The following is a 19,811-nucleotide window of genomic DNA, read 5'->3' on the forward strand; positions in this document are numbered from 1 at the left end:
TGTTACTGCTTTTTTTATTTTTATTTTTTTGCTATGTAGCATATAAAATTTCTGAGTTCTAGAAGAATTCCAAAAGCTGTGAGAGATGAGAAATTGATATAGCCAATTTGGACACGAGTTAAAAATGAAATCAATACTGTCATTTTTTTGGAAATCTAAAAAGAGAGGGAAAAATGTATCAGGCACCGTTTCTCTAAATTGCTTCCAGCTGCTTGCTTCCTAATATAGAAATATTTATTAAAAGTAGCAGATTAAAAATTGGATTCCTACAGCAGAATATGAGTGGTTTCATAATTTTGTTAAACAGCAGGAAATAACTGAGATTTTTGTCACTATAGTGGCTTTGTTTTTTTCGAGGGTCATGGTGTAGAGCAAATACGTATTTCCCAGCCAGCAGAACAGTAAATGGCCTGAACAATTTAAACAAACCAAGGAAAATGTCCTAAGGTAGTAAATAGGGAATTATGGGATTTTCCCTTAACTATTGTAACACAATAAATGTTCAAAGAGGTAGAAGAAATCATTTAAGACAATAAATAAATGAACATGATCATGAAACTTGGTTGGGAATGAGGCTTAAGTAAGGAAAATGGCATGAAAAGAAAGTCAGGGCTTGGGTGAAGAACAGAAATTTACATGTTATCTAGACTAATTGCAGGCACAGTGAAAGATTTAAATAATTATTAGGCCAAAATGCTATAAAGAGGCGTTTTAAAATTAAGAAACTTATGTTAATTCTAAAAAAGAAATTGAGGAAAGGAAGGCAAATATGTTGTAGGCATTGGAATGAGGGTTTGGGGGAATGTATATCTGGAAAATGAGAGAAATAGTGGAGGGGAATAGAAACTGTATAGGGGATATATTTGAAAGTTGTTTTTCTTAAGATATTTAATTAAGGTGACAGGTACACATGCTCGGGAAGAGTTCGTTAGGTTAAAAAGCAATTTCTGGAAAGTATTCCAAGTTAAACCTGAAGGAGGCATCAGAAATCCTGAAGGAGGAATGCAGCAATCAAAAACATTGTATAGAATGTTTGTATTGGCAGTATCAATAGAGGTTTTGCCTTATGGTCCTCCTTAACCAGAAGGAAGTTTGAACAAAACCGAGATCACTGCATATCTATGTAGTATTGGTCTGGGGTGGGGAAGAAACAAGCAAGACATAATCATCCGTTCTCATTCATGTTCACCTGTTAAGATCACTTAAAAATGAATCATGGATATTTCACAGTAAATAGTTGTCATTGTTGCTCAATATATCATTGTATTCATTAACCATTTTCATCACATTATAGACTAGAATTGCAATTTATAAACTACAAGGAAAATAGTAGTGCATGGCCTTATTAATCACACAGAAAAAAGATGAACATTTACTGGTAGTTTGTGTCTTAATATAATCAGGACTAATCAAACCTTGACAAACGAGTAACTTTGATAGGAAATGTAGGCAGTCATCTGTAGGCCTTTGTGTTTGGAATAAATATGAATTATCTATATGATATGCACATTTGGAAGGGTTTCTAAATGATTTTCTAGATATAATTCATGAAGTGTCAAGATAAAGAGTCAAGTATTTCATAAAAATTAATTTCATAATAGCTGTGATTCTTATCAGAAGAGAATTAGGGTTGGGGTCTTACAGTTTGAAATAGTACATTTAGTATTTAAAAAGGTTTTTGGATGTGAAAACAATTATTTTTAAAACTGATCAAGCTATGTATAAAGTCTGAAAATCTTTTTTTTAATTGGTACATTTATTAAAAACATAGACTAGTGGTCTTATGCTTAAATGTCTTTGTGGTTGTGTGCTGACTTTCGTATAGTGTAACTAAGGGACTGTTCACAAATACACTCTGGACAGAAGTATAAGGATAAACAGAAATGGCTGTCATAGAGACATAGTTCCCTTACAATTAATACTTGCCAGAAAATGGAGCTTGACATTGTTTACTATTATACTAACATTCACAAAAGGCCGGATATCACAGGCATAATGGCACACCATGACCATGAGACATCTTTTCATACTTCCCAAATAATTTTATATTTTAGCTATGGACCTCAGTTACCAGAGCCAAACTTGTTCTTAACAAGTAAAATTTTTATGTCCATTCAGTCGAAGAGTCTCTTACACCTTTCTGGGCCTCTTTGTTTGCAGATAGGAGTAGAAACTGTAACCAGCTTCTTCATATCTTGAAGTCACATGTGATGCCCAATTTTCATATGCTGCCCAATTTCTTTAAGATAAAAGCGGTGACTTGCAGCAGGGCCACATAGATGAGGAAGTTCTGTATGGAGGAGATCACATCCACATGCATCTTCCATTTTGTGTCCTCCAGGTCCAACCTCATTGAGAGGCCCTTGATTCAGAACACTGAAGCTCTAACTCATTGGCTTTCAGCTGCCGTGCTCTGCTCTCTGAAAATCTTTCTTAATGGGTCATGGATTTAAAGTTGAAAAAAGCTATGGGAGTTTCTCAAATTAGCAATTCTCAAACATTCTTAAATTGATAGAAATTTGAAAGGCAAATATTGAGTCAAATTATGATGCTACAATCTTCTAAGGCAGTTTGAGCAGAAATGAAACTACGCATTGTAGAATGTGAACAGGGTCAAATACTTTGAAGTTATATAACCTTGAACAAATTGCTAAATTAATCTAAGCTTTAGTTTTCTAATTAAAAATTTGTAGGAACAAGATTTGACTCACAATTGTTCTGAACAGTAAATGAAGTAGTCCATATGTAGTTTATTCACTAATTCTTCTTTCAATCATTATTGAGTGTTTCCTATATACTGGCCTATCTGTGATACATTGGGGATACAAATAGAATAAAAATGGTCTTAACCCTCATGGGAGTTACAGTCTATTAGGAAAAAGCACAGAAGTAAACATGTGATTACAATAGGGCTTACCGTAATGGGGATGAGAGTGAATGCAGAGTCTGTGTAACAGGCTAATGTAATAGCCATTGACTCAAGAAATTACAGTAACAGAGTTGGGTGGTGGAGGCAGATCTGGTTTTCATTTTTCTCTTAATTTCCGCATTCCCAAACTTATGTATATGGTCAAGCTTTACTATAGTGTGCTTTCTATTAAACCTTAAAACGTAAGATTGGTAAATATGGATATTTTTTAGAAGAAAAATCCTATGAGATTTCTTGAACGATTATAAATTATTTCCATAATTCATAATTTATAAGTATTGTTTCATATAATTTTAGTTGATTTCTATTATGAGCCTTTAATCCTCCTTGTATCTATTGTACCTTTCCCTTGCATTGCCTACCCTGCTCCCCATCCTCCAGCCTAAACTTCTTCTCCTTTAGTGTTGTGTAATTTTAGGACTGTTGCTATAGCAGGTATGTTTGTCTTAGCAAATTAATATTTGTGTAGGAATTCTGAAAAGACAAACTTTGTTCCTGTAATAACATTTTAAGTTGATGCTATATTTTCATTGGCTCTTAAATGTTAAAATTTCATCTTTATTTGTGGTAGAAGACACAACATAAAATTTACTATTTTAACCATTTTAAAATGTGCAGTTCAGTAGTGTTAAGTGCATTCATATTGATATACAACCAATCTCCAGAACTTTTCATTTTTCAGATCTGAAACTCTGTACTTGTTAGATGGGTCTTAATTTTAAGACTACAGTTCTTGCAAAAATTTCACAAACATAATATATTTGCTACTTGCTGGTGGTGGTATTAAGTTTATTATTTGTTTTTAATTTTTTTTTTATTTCAACAGGTTTTTGGTGAACAGGCGGTGTTTATTTACATGAATAGGTTCTTCAGTGGTGCTCTCTGAGATTCTGGTGTACCCATCACTGAGCAGTGTACACTGTACCCAATGTCTAGTCTTCTCCCTTGCCATCCCCAACCCTTTCCCCTGAGTCTCCAAAGTCCAATGTATAATTCTTAGGCTTTTGTGTCCTTATAACTTAGCTCCCACGTATGAGTGAGAACATTTGATGTTTGGTTTTCCATTACTGACTTACTTTACTTAGAATAATAATCTCCAATTCCATCCAGGTTGCTGTGAATGCCATTATTTCATTCCTTTTTATGGCTGAATAGTATTCCATTTCTTTATCCACATTTTCTTTTTTTTGTTTGTTTTTTGTTTTTTGAGACCGAAAAAATGTTTTTCATTTTTCAGATCTGAAACTCTATACCTGTTAGGTGGATCTTAATTTTAAGACTACAGTTTAATTTTAAGACTATAGCTCCGTCGCCCAGGCTGGAGTGCAGTGGCACGATCCTGGCTCACTGCAACCTCTGCCTCTGGGCTCAAGCAATTCTCTTGTCTCAGCCTCCTGAGTAGCTGGGACTACAGGTGCCTGTCACCATGCCTGGCTAATATTTGTATTTTTCGTAGAGACGAGGTTTCACCTTGTTGGTCAGGCTGGTCTTGAACTCCCGACGTCAGGTGATCCACCTGCCGTGGCCTCCCAAAGTGCTGGGATTATATAGGCATGAGCCACCGCAGCCTCCCAAAGTGCTGGGATTACAGGCGTGAGCCACTGTGCCTGGCCTATCCACATTTCTTTATCCACTCATTGATTGATGGGTGTTTGGGTTGGTTCCATATTTTTGCAATTGCAAATTGTGCTGCTATAAGCATGCATATGCAAGTACCTTTTTCATATAATGACTTCTTTTCCTCTGGGTAGATATCTAATAGTGGGATGTCTGGATCAAAAGTACATCAAATGGATCTACTTTTAGTTCTTTAAGGAATCTCCACACTGTTTTCTGTAGTGGTTGTACTAGTTTACATTCCCACCAACACTGTAAAAGTGTTCTCCAGTGAAACCCCGTCTCTACTAAAAAATACAAAAAATTAGCCAGGCGCGGTGGCGGGCGCCTGTAGTCCCAGCTACTCGGAGGCTGAGGCAGGAGAATGGCGTGAACCCGGGAGGCGGAGCTTGCAGTGAGCCGAGATTGCGCCACTGCACTCCAGCCCGGGCGACAGAGCGAGACTCTGTCTCAAAAAAAAAAAAAAAAAAAAAAGTGTTCTCTTTTCACTGCATCCATGCCAACATCTATTATTTTTTATTTTTTGATTATGGCCATTGCTGCAGGAGTGAGGTGGTATTGCATTGTGGTTTTGATTTGGATTTCTCTGATAACTAGTGATGCTGAGCATTTTTCCACATGCTTATTGGCCATTTGTATATCTTCTTTTGAGAATTAGCTATTCATGTCCTTAACTTTTTGATGGCATTTTTTTTTCTTGCTGATTTGTTTGAATTCTTTGTAGATTCTGGATATTAGTCTTTGTCAGATATACAGATTGTGAAAATTTTCTCCCACTCTGTGGGTTGTCTGTTAACTCTACTGATTTCCTTTGCTGTGCAGAAGCTTTTTAGCTTTACTTAAGTCCCATCTATTTATCTTTGTTTTTGCTGCATTTGCTTTTGGTTGGTCATAAAGTCTTTGCCTAAGCCAAGTCTAGAAGGGTTTTTCCGATGTTGTCTTCTAAAATCTTTATGGTTTCAGATCTTATTTAAGTCTTTGATCCATCTTGAGTTGATTTTTGTATAAGGTGAGAGACGAGGATCCAGTTTCATTCTCCTACATGTGGCTTGCCAGTTATACCAGCACCATTTGTCGAATAGTGTGTGCTTTCCTCACTTTGTTATCTTTGTAAGCACTTGGCTTTACTTCTGGGTTCTCTGTTCTGTTTAATTAGTCTAGTGCCTATTTTTATACCAGTACCATGCTGTTTTGGTGAATATGGCCTTATAGTATAGTTTGAAGTTGGATAATGTGATGCCTCCAGACCTGTTCTTTTTACTTAGTCTTGCTCTGGCCACACAGGCTCTTTTTTGGTTCCAGATTAATTTTAGGATTGTTTTTTCTAGTTCCATGAAGAATTATGGTGGTATTTTGATGAGAATTGCATTGAATTTGTAGATTGCTTTTGACAGTATGGTCATTTTAAAAATATTGATTCTACCCATTTATGGGCATGGGATATGTTTCCATTTGTGTCATCTGTGATTTCTTTCAGCAGCAGTGTTTTGTAGTTTTCCTTGTGGTTTTTCACATCCTTGTTTAGGTATATTTCAAGTATTTTATGTTTTTGCAGCTATTGTGAAAGAGGTTGAGTTCTTGATTTGATTCTCAGCTTGGTCGCTGTTGGTGTATAGCAGTGCTACTAATTTGTGGACTTTAATTTTGTATCCTAAAAGTTTGCTGAATTCATTTACCAGTTCTGGGAGCTTTTTGGATGAGTCTTTAGTGTTTTCTAGTTATACAATCATATATATCATCAGCAAACAGCGACAGTTTGATTTACTGATTTGGATTCTCTTTATTTCTTTCTCTTGTCTCATTGCTCTGGCTAAGACTTCCAGTACTATGTTGAATAGAAGTGGTGAAAGTGGGCATCATTGTCTTGTTCCAGTTCTCAGGGGGAATGCTTTCAACTTACTGTGTTTAGTATAATGTTAGTTGTGGGTTTGTTGTAGATGGCTTTTATTACGTAGATTGGCTATGTCCCTTCTTTGCTGACTGTGCTGAGGATTTTAATCATAAAGGGATGATGGATTTTGTCAAATGCTTTTTCTGCATCTATTGAGATAATCATGTGATTTTTGTTTTTGATTCTGTTTATAGTTTATTACGAAAAGATTTTGTAGATGGCTTTAAAACAAAATATCAAATAGTGTGTTCTTAATTTATACCATAAAGTTAGAGAATATTTGAATTACTATAATTCATTTGATTTAGGGTGACTGAGGCATTATACTTTGATAGCAGGTGGGCTTGCTTTTTCTTTTTTTAAATCATAAACAAGTTCTGTTAGAGTTTGGTTATTTAGCCAATAGAAATGTGTATAGTTAAATAAGTTTGGACGTTGGGGAAACAGTGTTTATCAGTCTTAAGAAATACTCTTATTGGGCTGGACGTGGTGGCTCACGCCTGTAATCCCAGCACTTTGGGAGGCCGAGGTGGGTGGATCACAAGGTCAAGAGATTGAGACCATCCTGGCCAACATGGTGAAACCCCATATCTACAAAAAATATAAAAATTAGCCAGGCGTGGTGGCAGGCGCCTGTAGTCCCAGCTATTCATGAGGCTGAGGCAGGAGAATCGCTTGAACCCAGGAAGTGGAGGTTGCAGTGAGCTGAGATCGTGCCACTGCACTCCACCCTTGTGCCACTGCACCCCAGCCTGGCGCCAGAGCAAGACTCTGTCTCAAAAAAAAAAAGAAAAAAATGCTCTTATCTTTCATAGGAGTGGCTTCAGCTATAATAGGTAATCTTAAAGGTTTTCTGCAGTGTTGACTCTTCTTTATTTTGTTGGTTTACTTCACTTTTAGATATAATGGTTTTCATTATAAATTATTAGTTGGCCCAAATGGGAGCCGTTTTAAGGAAACATAAAAATCTGATTTCTTTGGACTGTCTTTAATTCTAACTTTTATTTTCCTGTGATTTTTGCTCTTCATTTAAAATATCATTTTTTAACAATAGTTTTATTTTCTTTTGTAGGATATGTAGTAGTAATGCTTATATTAAAGTAGTTTTTTTCATTGATCATATTTTGAATTTTCTTGTAGCCAATGGTAGCTAACATAGTCCTTATGATGAGAACCATTATTGGTTTTGTGACTGGTGGTGGCAGCAGTTCTTTTATCTTCCAGATTATTTCCGGTAACTTTCTACACCTATCATAGGACATGGAGAGTGACTATCAATTTTGTATTTTATGATACTTTCCTTTTAGCTTTTTAAGTCGAGCATACATGTTGTAGAAGAGGTGCAAATAGAAATGAAAATCATATTTTGATATTTTACATATTGTCAGCTAATCTTTCATTGTACTTCTTAGGGCTGCTATAAATTTCATTCTTGTACCAATAATACAAAATCTTGTCAAAAAATGTAACTCCTATCTAATAATAGATATATTTTATATTTTTTTGTTAATGAATTGAAGTATAAAAAGTATTAACACTCTATTTCTTGTCCAAGAGTCATTTTTTAAAAATTCTAAAAAAGTAAAATCTGCATTTTAAGAAGTTAAATTTATTTTTTAAAAATCTTCTAGTTGGAAAACTATAAGTTTGGTACACACCCAGAAAACATTTACTAAAATTGATTACATAAATTGAAAACTGCACCTTCACAAAAACCAAATCATAGCAAAATAACAAGGTTACCTTGTATGGCAAAATGTAAATAATGAGATGTGGAAAACTACTGAAGCATTGTTAACAAATGAAGAGATTTCACAACTTGATAGATTAAATGCCAGGAATTCATTAGAAATACTGGCAGATAATACAAATGGTGCACAGAAAAATAATGCCTTTGAAAAGATGTTATGTCATACGTAAAATAATACAACTGTAAGTTAAAACTTCCCCGAGGTACTCTGTTTCACCTAGTTGACTGGCAACATAAAGCCTAATAATATACTTAGCTGCAGGTGCAGTAAATCAATTCCTTATAAATCTTTGGTGGGAATATAAGTTTGTATAACTTTGGGAGGATTATTTGGAAATATATTTCAAAATTTAACTATACATACTCTTTGAGCACTTTCACTTTTAGAAACTTAACCTGGATATATAAAAGCACATGTGTATGAATAGATATAATCAAGGCTTTTAATTGCTGGAGGCAACTCTTTTAGTAACTTCATGTTTTTCCTATGTACTTGAATATGAATGGAATCTCTGGAAGGATACAGAAGCTGCTAACAGCACTTGATCCTTAGGAGAGAAACCGGGATTGCTAAAGAGGACATGAAAAACAACCTTTCAACTTAAGTACAATTTACAGAATACATGTGCATGTATTACCTGCTAAAGTTAATATTAAAAAGAATGACGTGGAACTAAGACTCTTGTCAGCCATACACCATCAGTGGACAGCATAGGTGTTAACACATCACTGATGTGCTGGCGATGCCACAGTGTGTTAGCGTTTGCCACTCAATTCAAACATCTCTCCCTCAAAAGGAAGTTCCTTGACCTGCTCTTCTCACCCTTGACTACCTAGGACAGTCATATTCATTTATTCTGTATATTTTTTCTAAGATTATATATATAATTAATGTTTTGTTCTAGTTGTTTCATATCTTTTTCCATAGATAGAGTTGGGCTCTGTGAAGGCTGGGAGTCCACCCCTCTTGCAGTGCTGCATCCTCACTGTGTAGTATGATGCCTTGGATGGTGTTGACATTCACAGCATCTTTGAATGAGTGAAGAATAATTCTAGAGGATCAGACAAAGCCAGAGCCTAACAGGAAAATATGATAAGCCTCTTCTCACGCACGTGGGCATTTCTGTTCCTTCTTCCAGTGGCTTCCCTAAAACAAAAAGTTTTACTTTTTCAGAGGGGCAGGACACAGAACTCTTTCAGAAACCAATATAAACCATAAAAAGGCAGCGATGCAAATACCTCTACATTTTGTCATGTAATTTTAGTGGTTTCATGGATTTCCCTAAAGCTCTTCAACTTGACCACCTCACTTAAGGATCCACTCTGCAGGATTGTTTTTTCTGACCTTTATTCCATTGACAATATTTGGTATCATTTTTCTGATTTCCCCCCCTTCTTTCTAGACTGGGCTATTGTGTTTTATGAACATTTTCAAATGTACAGAAAAGTTGTAAGAAGTATACTTTTGGACACCCAAACGCCCAACATTCCACCATTCATATTCTACAGTTAACCTTTGACCGTATGTCTCTCTTTCTTTGCTTTTTTGAGACAGTATCTTGCTCTTTGATCCAAGCTAGATTGCAGTGGAGTGATCACAGCTCACTGTAGTGTTGACCTCCTGGGCTCAAGTGATCCTCACACCTCAGCCTCTTGAGTAGCTACGACTACAGGCCTGTGCCACCAAGCCTGGCTAATTTTTTTTTTTTTTTTTTTTTTTACATTTTTAGTAGAGACAGAGTGTCACCAAGTTGCCCAGGCTGGTCGTGAACTCCTGGGCCCAAGAGATTCTCCTGCCTTGGCCTCCCCAAATGCTGGTTACAGGCATGAGGCACCTACCTACCATATTGTTTATAGGACTCTTTTTTGAGATAGAAATTTATATACAATGAAATGCACAAATCTTACATGTAACATTTGATGAATTTTGACAAATACATACACCTGTGTAACTCAAACTTGTCAAGATCTAGACCACTGCCATCACCCCAGAAAGTTTACTCATGTTCTTTCCTAGTACTTTTTGTTTACTGGTTTATGTGATTACAATTTACTATGTTACGTTTATATTACAGTGATCGCTTAAGTTTACACTGTTTGATCAGCATTGCTTCTGTCTTTAGATGAGGTCTGATGAGAGATCCAAGGTCCTTAAGAATTGTCCTAGCCAGATCGAGACCATCCTGGCTAACACGGCGAAACCCCGTCTCTACTAAAAATACAAAAAAATTAGCTGGGCATAGTGGCGGGCACCTGTAGTCCCAGCTACTGGGGAGGCTGAGGCAGGAGAATGGCGTGAACCCAGGAGGTGGAGCTTGCAGTGAGCCGAGATCGCGCCACTGCACTCCAGCCTGGGCGACTGAGGGAGACTCCATCTCAAAAAAAAAAAAAAAAAAAGAATTGTCCTAGCCCTAAAACAAAGAAGATGCAGTAGGAGTCAGTAACAAAGTCGCCACCCCTGGTGCCTGGTGGTTGTGTTGATGGTGGTCTCTAAGCCTTTGTGAGGAAAAGGAGGTGTGGGAATACTGACTAGGCTGACAGAAGTGGGGGTCTTATTAATCCCTTGTGTTCACAGGGGTCCTACAGGTTATTTTTTAGGTGAACAAGTTTACTGCCATTGTATTTTTTTCCATTTTAGATGTTTTACCACCACACAGCTTACTCAGTTACTCTCTGAAGTGAGATAAGGAAATAAGGATTATATTAACTGAGGAAGAACAATATAGTCACACGTCTTAGAATAAGCATAGTGGTGGAGAGAGGGTAGGCACAGCAATTTAGAGCCTCTGCCACCAGTTGGTGATATTTGTGTAGTTACGGACCCCAGGGAGGTGGAGGAAGTGGAGAATGTCCAGTGGGAAGAAGAAATCTAAAACTTAATCTGTTTTTATAGAAGTCTTGTGATGTGTATATAGTGATTATATTACCGGAAGGAGGGCCTTGAGTAAGTTGTCCAGGTTCTTGGCATTTTGAGCAAAGAATTGGACAAAACGCACAAAATAACAAAGGAATGAAACACAGGACAGAAGCAGCGAAAGCAATAATTTATTAAGGTGAGAAAGCACTCCACAGGGTGGAAGTGGGCTCTAGCAAGTGGCTCAAGGGCCTGTTACAAAGTTTTCTGGGTTTTAAGTACTTCCTTTGAGGTTCCTATCAGTTAGCCCTTATCTGGATGAAGGATTTGGTCCATGCCTAATTAAAGGCTGAGGTGAATTGGCACCCTGTGCAGATGAAGGGATGGTCCCTGCTTGTCCAGGGTACTTTTCCTTTCCCTCTGAGGCGTGGTGGTGGGTGGGGGGATTGTAGGGAGAGTAGCCTTTGATCCTTTGTTACTCCATGTTGGGAGATGGGGGTTTTCCTTTTGGTTTAGCTTTAGGAAGTTTCAGAAAGTTTGTGTTAATTGGCCTTACGATCCCCGCCCCCAGACCCAGGTGTTTTCCTTTTGATCCAGGTTTGGGAAGTAGCAGAATTGGTCTCAGGTTTCCTGCCTCTAGACCTTGGTGTTTTTCTTGATTCAGCAGGAATTAGCCTTAAAGTTTCCTGTCTCCAGACCATATTCTCTGGCCTCAATTATAGCATATTAAATGTCTCTGATATAATAAAATTTACCTCAGAGGCAATTAATCTTTTCATTAGCTTTATATGGGTTGAAGATGGTGGTAACTTCTTAAATATGATGTAATTTGTGGTCTGAGAAATAAGTGTAACTGGATACTATAGCTTTCATGTTGAACCGGAAATACAAAGTCAGTGTTTTAGTAATACCCACATAGTAGAACTATCATTGTCAAAACAACTTTCTTGTAGTTAAATCATAATATTATTGCAGATGCACTAGCTGATTTTCATAACCATGACCATTATCTAAAAATATCACAAGGCTTTATTTTAGTAGGTTTGTTATTTTTAATTGCATGGTTTTTTTTTGCTAATGTATTTATTGAGACAGAGTCTTGTTCTGTTGCCTAGGCTGGAGTGCACTGGCACAATCTCGGCTCACTGCAACCTCCGCTTCTCAGGTTTAAGCGATTGTCATGCCTCAGCCTCTTGAGTAGCTGGGATTACAGGGGTGCGCCACTATGCCCAGCTAATTTTTTGTATTTTTAGTAGATTCGGGGTTTTGCTGTGTTGGCTGGGCTGGTCTCGAACTCTTGACCTCAAGTGATCCATCTGCCTCTGCCTGCCAAAGTGCTGGGATTATAGGCGTGATTCACCACACCCGGGGTTGGTGGTTTATTTTTAAGCATTTGTGTATTCATCATTGTTAATATCTCCTTATTACATGATTTGTTCTTTTTTGTGTGTACTTATTACCATAATATCAGTTGTAACCAATGCACTGCTTCCCAAAGCTTCTGGTAATTATAGATAATGTTCTAGATCGGTCCCTCCTCTCTTTTCCTTGTGTGATTCCCTATGGTACAGAGTTAAAAATCAACTAGGGAGACTGCAGTCTGGTATTTTGCAAAGTAAGCCTTTATGCAGTTGGCTTGGTCTCTCTATGTAGCACAAAATCAGTGTATAAAAGTGGTATTTGAGATTTATTGAATACTTTTTCATATGTTTTACATTTACTTTTTAATCCTCCCTATAACCGTATGAGATAGATATCATTGGTGTCCTCAACTTACAACTAAACCCAGAGGTTAGGTAACGGTAACTAATCTCATATAGCTTATTAGTGATAGAGCTTGTGCTCAAATACATTTTCCTAGCTACTACACCAAAGACTTCTTATTCTGTCTAATGGAAGCTGCATTGGGTTAAGTACCACCAATAGTAATACTAGCTGTAATTTGAGGAGGATAATCCAAATCTTCAGACATGGGTTATATCTTGTCACTTTCTCATCAAAGCAGGTTATGATATGCTATGACCTCTTCCAACCCCCTATCTCAGGGGGTCTGCTCACCATTCACTTAGCATAAGTAAGCAGTGGCTTTGAATTTTTAATATCTTGCTATAGTGGTTTTAGGTTGAAAGCTAGGTCCTAATCAGTACATCCTGTTAAGTGTTTTCTCCATCTCACCTTTGGATACAGCCTTTTTTTTTTTTTTTTTTTTTTTCTGAGGCAAAGCCTCGCTCTGCCCCCAGGCTGAAGTGGAATGGTGTGATCTTAGCTCACTGCAGCCTCTGCCTCCTGGGTTCAAGCAATTCCCCTGCCTCAGCCTCCTGAGTAGCTGGGATTACAGGCGCCCACCACCACACCCAGCTAATTTTTGTATTTTTAGTAGAGATGGGGTTTCACCATGTTTGGCCAGGCTAGTCTCGAACTCATGACCTCAGGTGAATCCACCCGCCTCGGCCTACCAAAGTGCTGGGATGACAGGCGTGAGCCACCATGCTAGGCCTGGACACAGTTTAATTGTCATCGGATATTTTACTGTGTTCCTATGGTAAATTACTATAATTGGAAGAGGAATGTTGGTTGCAAACAATGTATTGCAATCATTTTGCTTTCCAAGTATACATTTTCCTACTCTAAAAACTTAAGTTTGCAACTGCACATTTTAAGATATGTATGAAATTTTGACTGGAAGATAGCTTTATTTATCTTAGGCCCATTTATTATATTATGTAATTTTTAGTCCTTAAATATTATCAAATAGCACAGTTCTAGTAATAGAGAAAATGTAAATGTTATTGGTTTACTAGCCCTCCTATTCATGCTTAAACTCTTTTAGGTTTTGGGAGGAGCTCTTAGTTAATAAGTCAAATAATGTTATTCCTGGACAGTGTTTTCAATGCTTCTCATTAGCCAATGAGTAATAAATGTACCCAGTTTTGAGAAGTATATTGCCAGAGTTGGATTGTTAATATAAAGCAACAATTTTCCTAATCATCTGTGTTTTTTGTATGTTCTCACACAGAAGAAAGAACCTTCTAAATCCAGCATCAAGAAAAAAGTGACCAAAGTTGGAGAAGCAAAAAAAGTAATGAAGAGAAATTTTAAAGTGAATAAGAAGATAACATTTACTGATGAAGGGGAGGTAAGATTCTAGAAGTATTTCATTTCTGAGGTGCATTTGGAGTATTAGGAGAGATTGACTGTCTTGCTTACATAGCACTCATTAATGATAGAGTAAATGTTTCTCTACAGCATGCTGGGCCATTCCTTTCACTGTTACTATAGGCTGTACATCAGCTCTACTGCTGTGAACAAGGATGCCCTACTGGCAATAAACCGAGATACTTCTTGGTAATACTGACACAGAGTTGGTTTTGAACTTTCTAAATTATGTTTTTATAGATAAGGTTTTCTCTTCATGGTGTTGAACATTATGTTCTATGGAACAGACATGAGAATGCTAATACAGCTACTTGCCACAGCTTCTTTTGCTTCACTCAAAAAAGCTTCTGCTTTGCACTTCCTCAATTTTAAATGCTGTACTTGCATATATCTTGCTGGACTGGCTATGGGAGGGAATTCTCTGCTTTATAAAGTAGTCTCAGACACAGAGGTGCCTTGTTTAAATTCACCTTTCCCTTAGCCATATTGTAAATACATACATAGTATAGGGAAGGGATTACCACTCATAGATTACTCATGAAAGTTCATGGTATTATATAACAGTTGTCTTCATTTTAAAATGATGAAATAGATCCAGTATGTCAAGTGACTTACCTAAGGAGTGGTTATAGTAGGTAGGGTCTTTTCAATATCATCTCTTGGCCTCATTCTCACCAGCCCAGGTTTTCCTGACTATCCCCATATTAGCACAGAGCACCTTACCTCCATCATAACCTCATTTCTCTCACCCTGCGTCACTTTTCTTGACAGCACTTACTTTGTGACTTCAGTCTATATTTGACTATTGTCAGTTTCTTCCACTCCACTTCTTCTTGAGAGGAAGGTATTTTGTTGATTTTGTTTACTATTCTATCCCCAGCATCTAGAAAGGTACCTAATATAATAAACCCTCACAAAAATTTATTGATTGAGTGAAACATCTATTTCAATAAAATAACAGGTTTTCATATTAACTAATGTAGCACACCATGTATTTCATCATCACTAACATAAAGACTGCTTAAGCAGCCTCTCCGGGGGAGTATGTTTCCTTTTAATTTTGAAGTTAAAGTTTTGGATGTTATTTTGGGATGTATAAATCAGATGAAAAGTCACAAAATAGTGTGCCATTCAAAGGTGGTGGAAGTTGAAGAGGAAGCGTATCTAAATGACAGATAATGAGTCTTTATGAAATTACAAAAAAGAGGTCAGCACCTGAGAAACAGACTAAACTAGAATAGTCATATGACATCTGATGTTCACTGTAAAATGAGATGAGTGCTGTTGGTGTAATGAGGTTCCTTAGTATGCTACTAAGTTTAACTGCACAAATTATACCAATTAGCTCCAAAATGAATGTAAATCCTCAACTATAAAATGTTTCAGTGTGTACTTAGTGCTAATAGGCAGTGTTTGTGGCTGTGAGCCATCCTGAAACTTCTGACTTAAAGCTCTGAAAGAAATGCCACTATATATTTTTTTTCTAGCCCATAGAGGATAAACTTTTTGCCCTCTGATTGCAGTGGGGATGAGGAGCCAAGTAACATGATATTCATATTGTTAAAACTGATCCCTCGCGTTGCCTCTTTAGGGTCAGTGACTGCTAGCATGGCTGCTCAGTGATATTTACCAACCCCATTGGTTGCTAAAGGTTGAGACTCCATAGGAATCTCATTTTGAAGAATGGTTATGGTGGCCACAGAGTGAGAGAGGAGACATTAATACCTGTGATTTGTGTGCTTGCAGTTTCCATTTGCTGGCAGGTTAATTAGCAGTCTTTCAAAACAATGGTAGTTACTTAAATGTTTCTGGCAACTAATTATTAGATAAAACAAGACTTATTTTTGTCTGAATTGTCTATAGAGTTTTGTGGTGTTACACTTAGAAATTACTGAGTCAAATAAACCTCTGTTTTTCTGGAAGGGACACGGATATCCAGAGATTAATTTATTTAACATTACATAGTAATGAAAAAGCCAGGACATTTAGCCAGGTCCCCTCATTACCGGATCAGTGCCCCATCTTCTAGGTCACCTTGTTCCTTACCCTAAACTGTATGTGTAAAATATGTGGATGTGAGCAAGCCTGTGAAACCCAAACTGATTTTCTCCTATTCAGTTAGTTATTTCAGTCATTATATGTAATGTTAGTTGATAGGTGATTCATTGATCCATTTTGAGCACCTGTTTAATATGTGCCAGATACTATGTTGGGTTCCAAGGATAAATGAACAAGACATACAACTGCCCTCAAGGAGATTAATTCTAGTAAGAGAAACAGGAACATAAAACAATAAAGTGCAATGAACTTTGTGTGACAGTAACACACTGGGTGCCATGGAAGCTCAAAGGAGGTACAGCCTGTGTCCTACTTAGCCCTACTCCTGTTGTGTGCAGATAATTTTGAGCTGAGTTGTGTGGAGAATAGGTTACTAAGAATGCTGTTTGGGAAGATGCTGGAGCATCTCTATTCTGTGACTGCCTTCTCCTCCAAATTATTTGGTGAAATTTTCTTTTAATCCTATTCTCATTGGGTATGGCAGTGTTACTTTACTCTGACTAGGGCGGTCTCTTCTGTGGCTTGAAGTTGATTAGAAGATTAATACAGATTGTAAGGCAGGAAAAGGGTATCTGCACCTTTTCGGAATCATCAGACAAAATGAAGTGTTTTTCTGTGGTGTTCCCTACTTCCTGTTAACGCTGACCTTTTTTCTACCTGTAGTTGGTTCAGCAGTGGCCACAAATGCAGAAATCTGCCATCAAGGATGCTGAGGAAGATGATGACACGGGTGGCATCAACTTAGATAAAGCAAAGGAAAGACTTCAGGAAGAGGACAAATTTGACAAAGAAGAATATAGGAAAAAAATTAAGGCAAAGCATCGGGTAAGCTTTCCATCTTGAATTCATACTGAGTAAAATTTAGTGTCCTGATTATCTAAATAATTAGAATAATATCTAAATATTCATTAGCTATTCATTAATAAGTGTATTATTTCTTCATTGTTTTCTCTAACACTTCTTTTTCTGTGGCTACTCTTTTTTCTGTTTATTTGTTCCTCTGCTGGGGGAGTCTGTATATTGACTGGTTTCTGAGAATGCCACTTAAATCCGTCTTTGGTCTGAGGTGATCTAAATAATATTAGTGGATTTGTTGTTATTACAGTTTTTATTTTGAGATAATTGTAGTTTCACGTGTAGTTGATAGAGATATCCCAAGCTCTCCATTTCAATAATTTTGTCATTACTGGAATGTTTTATATAAAACTATGCAGTATGTAGTTTTTGGAATTGGCTTTTTTCACTCAGCATTATTCTATGGAGATAGAGCCAAGTTGTGTGCATCAATGCTTTGTTCCTTTTATTACTAAGTAATGTCCCATCGTATGGATGTACTGAGGTTTGTTTCACCATTCAACCATTGAAAAAGATTGATGGTGTTTCCAGATTCAACTTAATAAATTTCTTTCCATATCAATTACTTGATAATACATTAAATTTATTATATTAAAATTGGAGACTTTGTAAAACTTCTATAAAAATAAGCATGTGCCCTTGTGGCCTTGAACTTGGCAGTTTTCTGTTATCCTTGATATAGTGGTCACACATGATATTGTTATATCATTATACTACTTAATTCCCTAGAAGTGAACATTTCACTAGATAAAAAAAATGAATTAATGAAATAAAGCAGATTTACATTTTTTAAAGAACTTTCTTTAGCATGCTTTTGATACAGTGATTTCAGGGTGACACAGTGAGAAACACCTGAGAAACACTGCTATAAAACATTAAATTTTGTATTAAGAACAAAATACCTTTGGATGTGGACATTGTTAAGTACATTCTGAGAAGGATTCTTAGAGCTTTTCACTCCTATTTGACCTTTCATGGACCAGTACACACTTTTTTATAAAAATAGAACAGCAATTCTCATTTCTTTATTTTAATATTTGATGAGGCTTCAGAGTAGCATTTGATGAAAAAGTAGATATTGGAGATAGCTTTAGGGATGGAAAATGAATGTTGAGAAAAGCATTCCAAAAATAATGGAGAACAAATGAACCTGAAATGTACTGGTTGTAATTGTTGGATATTTACGTTAATGAGAGAACTAAACATTTCTTGCATTGCTGCTCTTAGTGCAGCACTTAAATTGAAATTTGATATTAGCAATTTGTTAAAATCTTTAATATTAAGAGTACCAGGACCTTGTCATGTTTCAGCTTGCAATCTACTTAGAGTATTTATCCAGGGGACAACTGAGCAAGAGTGTACTGCATTTCTAAGTTGTAGCCAGCAGTGAAAGAAATATGAAAGATTTACGTAAAATAATGTTCACTCCCTTCCCCTTCCTTGCCATCTCTTTTCTCCCATGTGCAAGTTGTTACTGTGTCCATGTCATTGAATATTGTTCTGGAAACCTTTAGAAAGTTAATTTCAAATTGGCAAATTGTACTTGTTTTATACAGTGTTTGTTTGCTAGGCTCTGCCATAGGCTGTGAACATAGAATATTTAAAATATTTGGGTGCTACTGAGTGGGTGCAGTAGTTTGCACCTGTAGTTCTGGCTACTTAAGAGGCTGAGGCAGGAGGATAACTTGAGTCTAAGAACTTGAGGCAGTAGTGTGCTATAACTGCACCTGTGGATGGCCACTCACTAATAAAAGGCAATATAGCAAGATTCTGTCTCTTTAAAAAACAAAAACAAGAAAAAACTAACATGTATGTGGGTCCCTCCATCTTCAGGAAGATTATAATTAAGTCTTAGTTAACTGTGGATATGCTGTTACTGCACAAAAGCTGCTTGCACATCCATTTTTTTTTTTTTTTTTACATAAAATGTTTTGGAATGAATACTATATTCACATGGCTCAAAAATCAAGATAAAAAATTGCACATTGGCTGGGCACTGTGGCTCACACCTGTAATTCCAGCACTTTGGGAGGCCGAGGTGGGTGGATCACGAGGTCAGGAGTTCAAGATCAGCCTGACCAACATAGTGAAACTCCGTCTACTAAAAATACAAAAATTAGCTGGGCGTGGTGGCACACACCTGTAATCCCAGCTACTCAGGAGGCTGAGGCAGGAGAATCGTTTGAACCTGGGAGGCGGAGGTTGCAGTGAGCCGAGGTCGTGCCACTGCACTCCAGCCTGTGCAACAGGAGTGAGACTCCATCTCAAAAAAAAAAAAAAAAAAAAAATTGCACATTTAGAATTCATGCTTCTGCCTATTATCTGTCTTATTCATACCTACACCCTTATAGCTAACTACTTTTAATTTTAAACATGTCCTTTCACTTTATGCAGATAGAAATAAATAGGAATACATATTTTTTCTTATATGAAAGATGTATCGTTGTACACTTTTCCATTTTCACTTAGTTTTGAGCTTGTAAATGATTTTCTTTGCATCATTATTAGAACATAGCATGTGATTTTTTTAGACTGTCTCCATGACTATCTCATAGCAAGGTTGAACAGAACAGTTTTGGGCTGACAAAGTTGTGAGAGAAATCACTTGAACTTTACATATAGCTGGTTTTGAAATCAGTACTCTTATAAGTCACAGTATTTTTTTTTTAAAGTGACAACTTTCTATTTTATGGAAAATAGG

At 36.8% G+C, this 19,811-nt stretch overlaps 1 protein-coding gene and 1 pseudogene across 1 annotated transcript in view; one reads left to right on the forward strand and one right to left on the reverse strand.

The window, feature by feature from the left end:
* DDX10 (DEAD-box helicase 10) overlaps nucleotides 1-19,811 on the forward strand; it is a 298,002-nt gene that overhangs the window by 173,681 nt on the left and 104,510 nt on the right. Inside the window, exons 14-15 of the mRNA XM_055273017.2 lie at nucleotides 14,058-14,177; nucleotides 16,919-17,080. Of these exons, the coding sequence (XP_055128992.1) occupies nucleotides 14,058-14,177; nucleotides 16,919-17,080 (282 nt within the window). The remainder of the gene's footprint in view (nucleotides 1-14,057; nucleotides 14,178-16,918; nucleotides 17,081-19,811) is intronic.
* Nucleotides 2,204-11,742, reverse strand: LOC129478254 (mitochondrial import receptor subunit TOM5 homolog; annotated as a pseudogene).

Source organism: Symphalangus syndactylus, chromosome 3, assembly GCF_028878055.3.
Source record: "Symphalangus syndactylus isolate Jambi chromosome 3, NHGRI_mSymSyn1-v2.1_pri, whole genome shotgun sequence".
In the NCBI taxonomy this organism is placed as follows: domain Eukaryota; kingdom Metazoa; phylum Chordata; class Mammalia; order Primates; family Hylobatidae; genus Symphalangus; species Symphalangus syndactylus.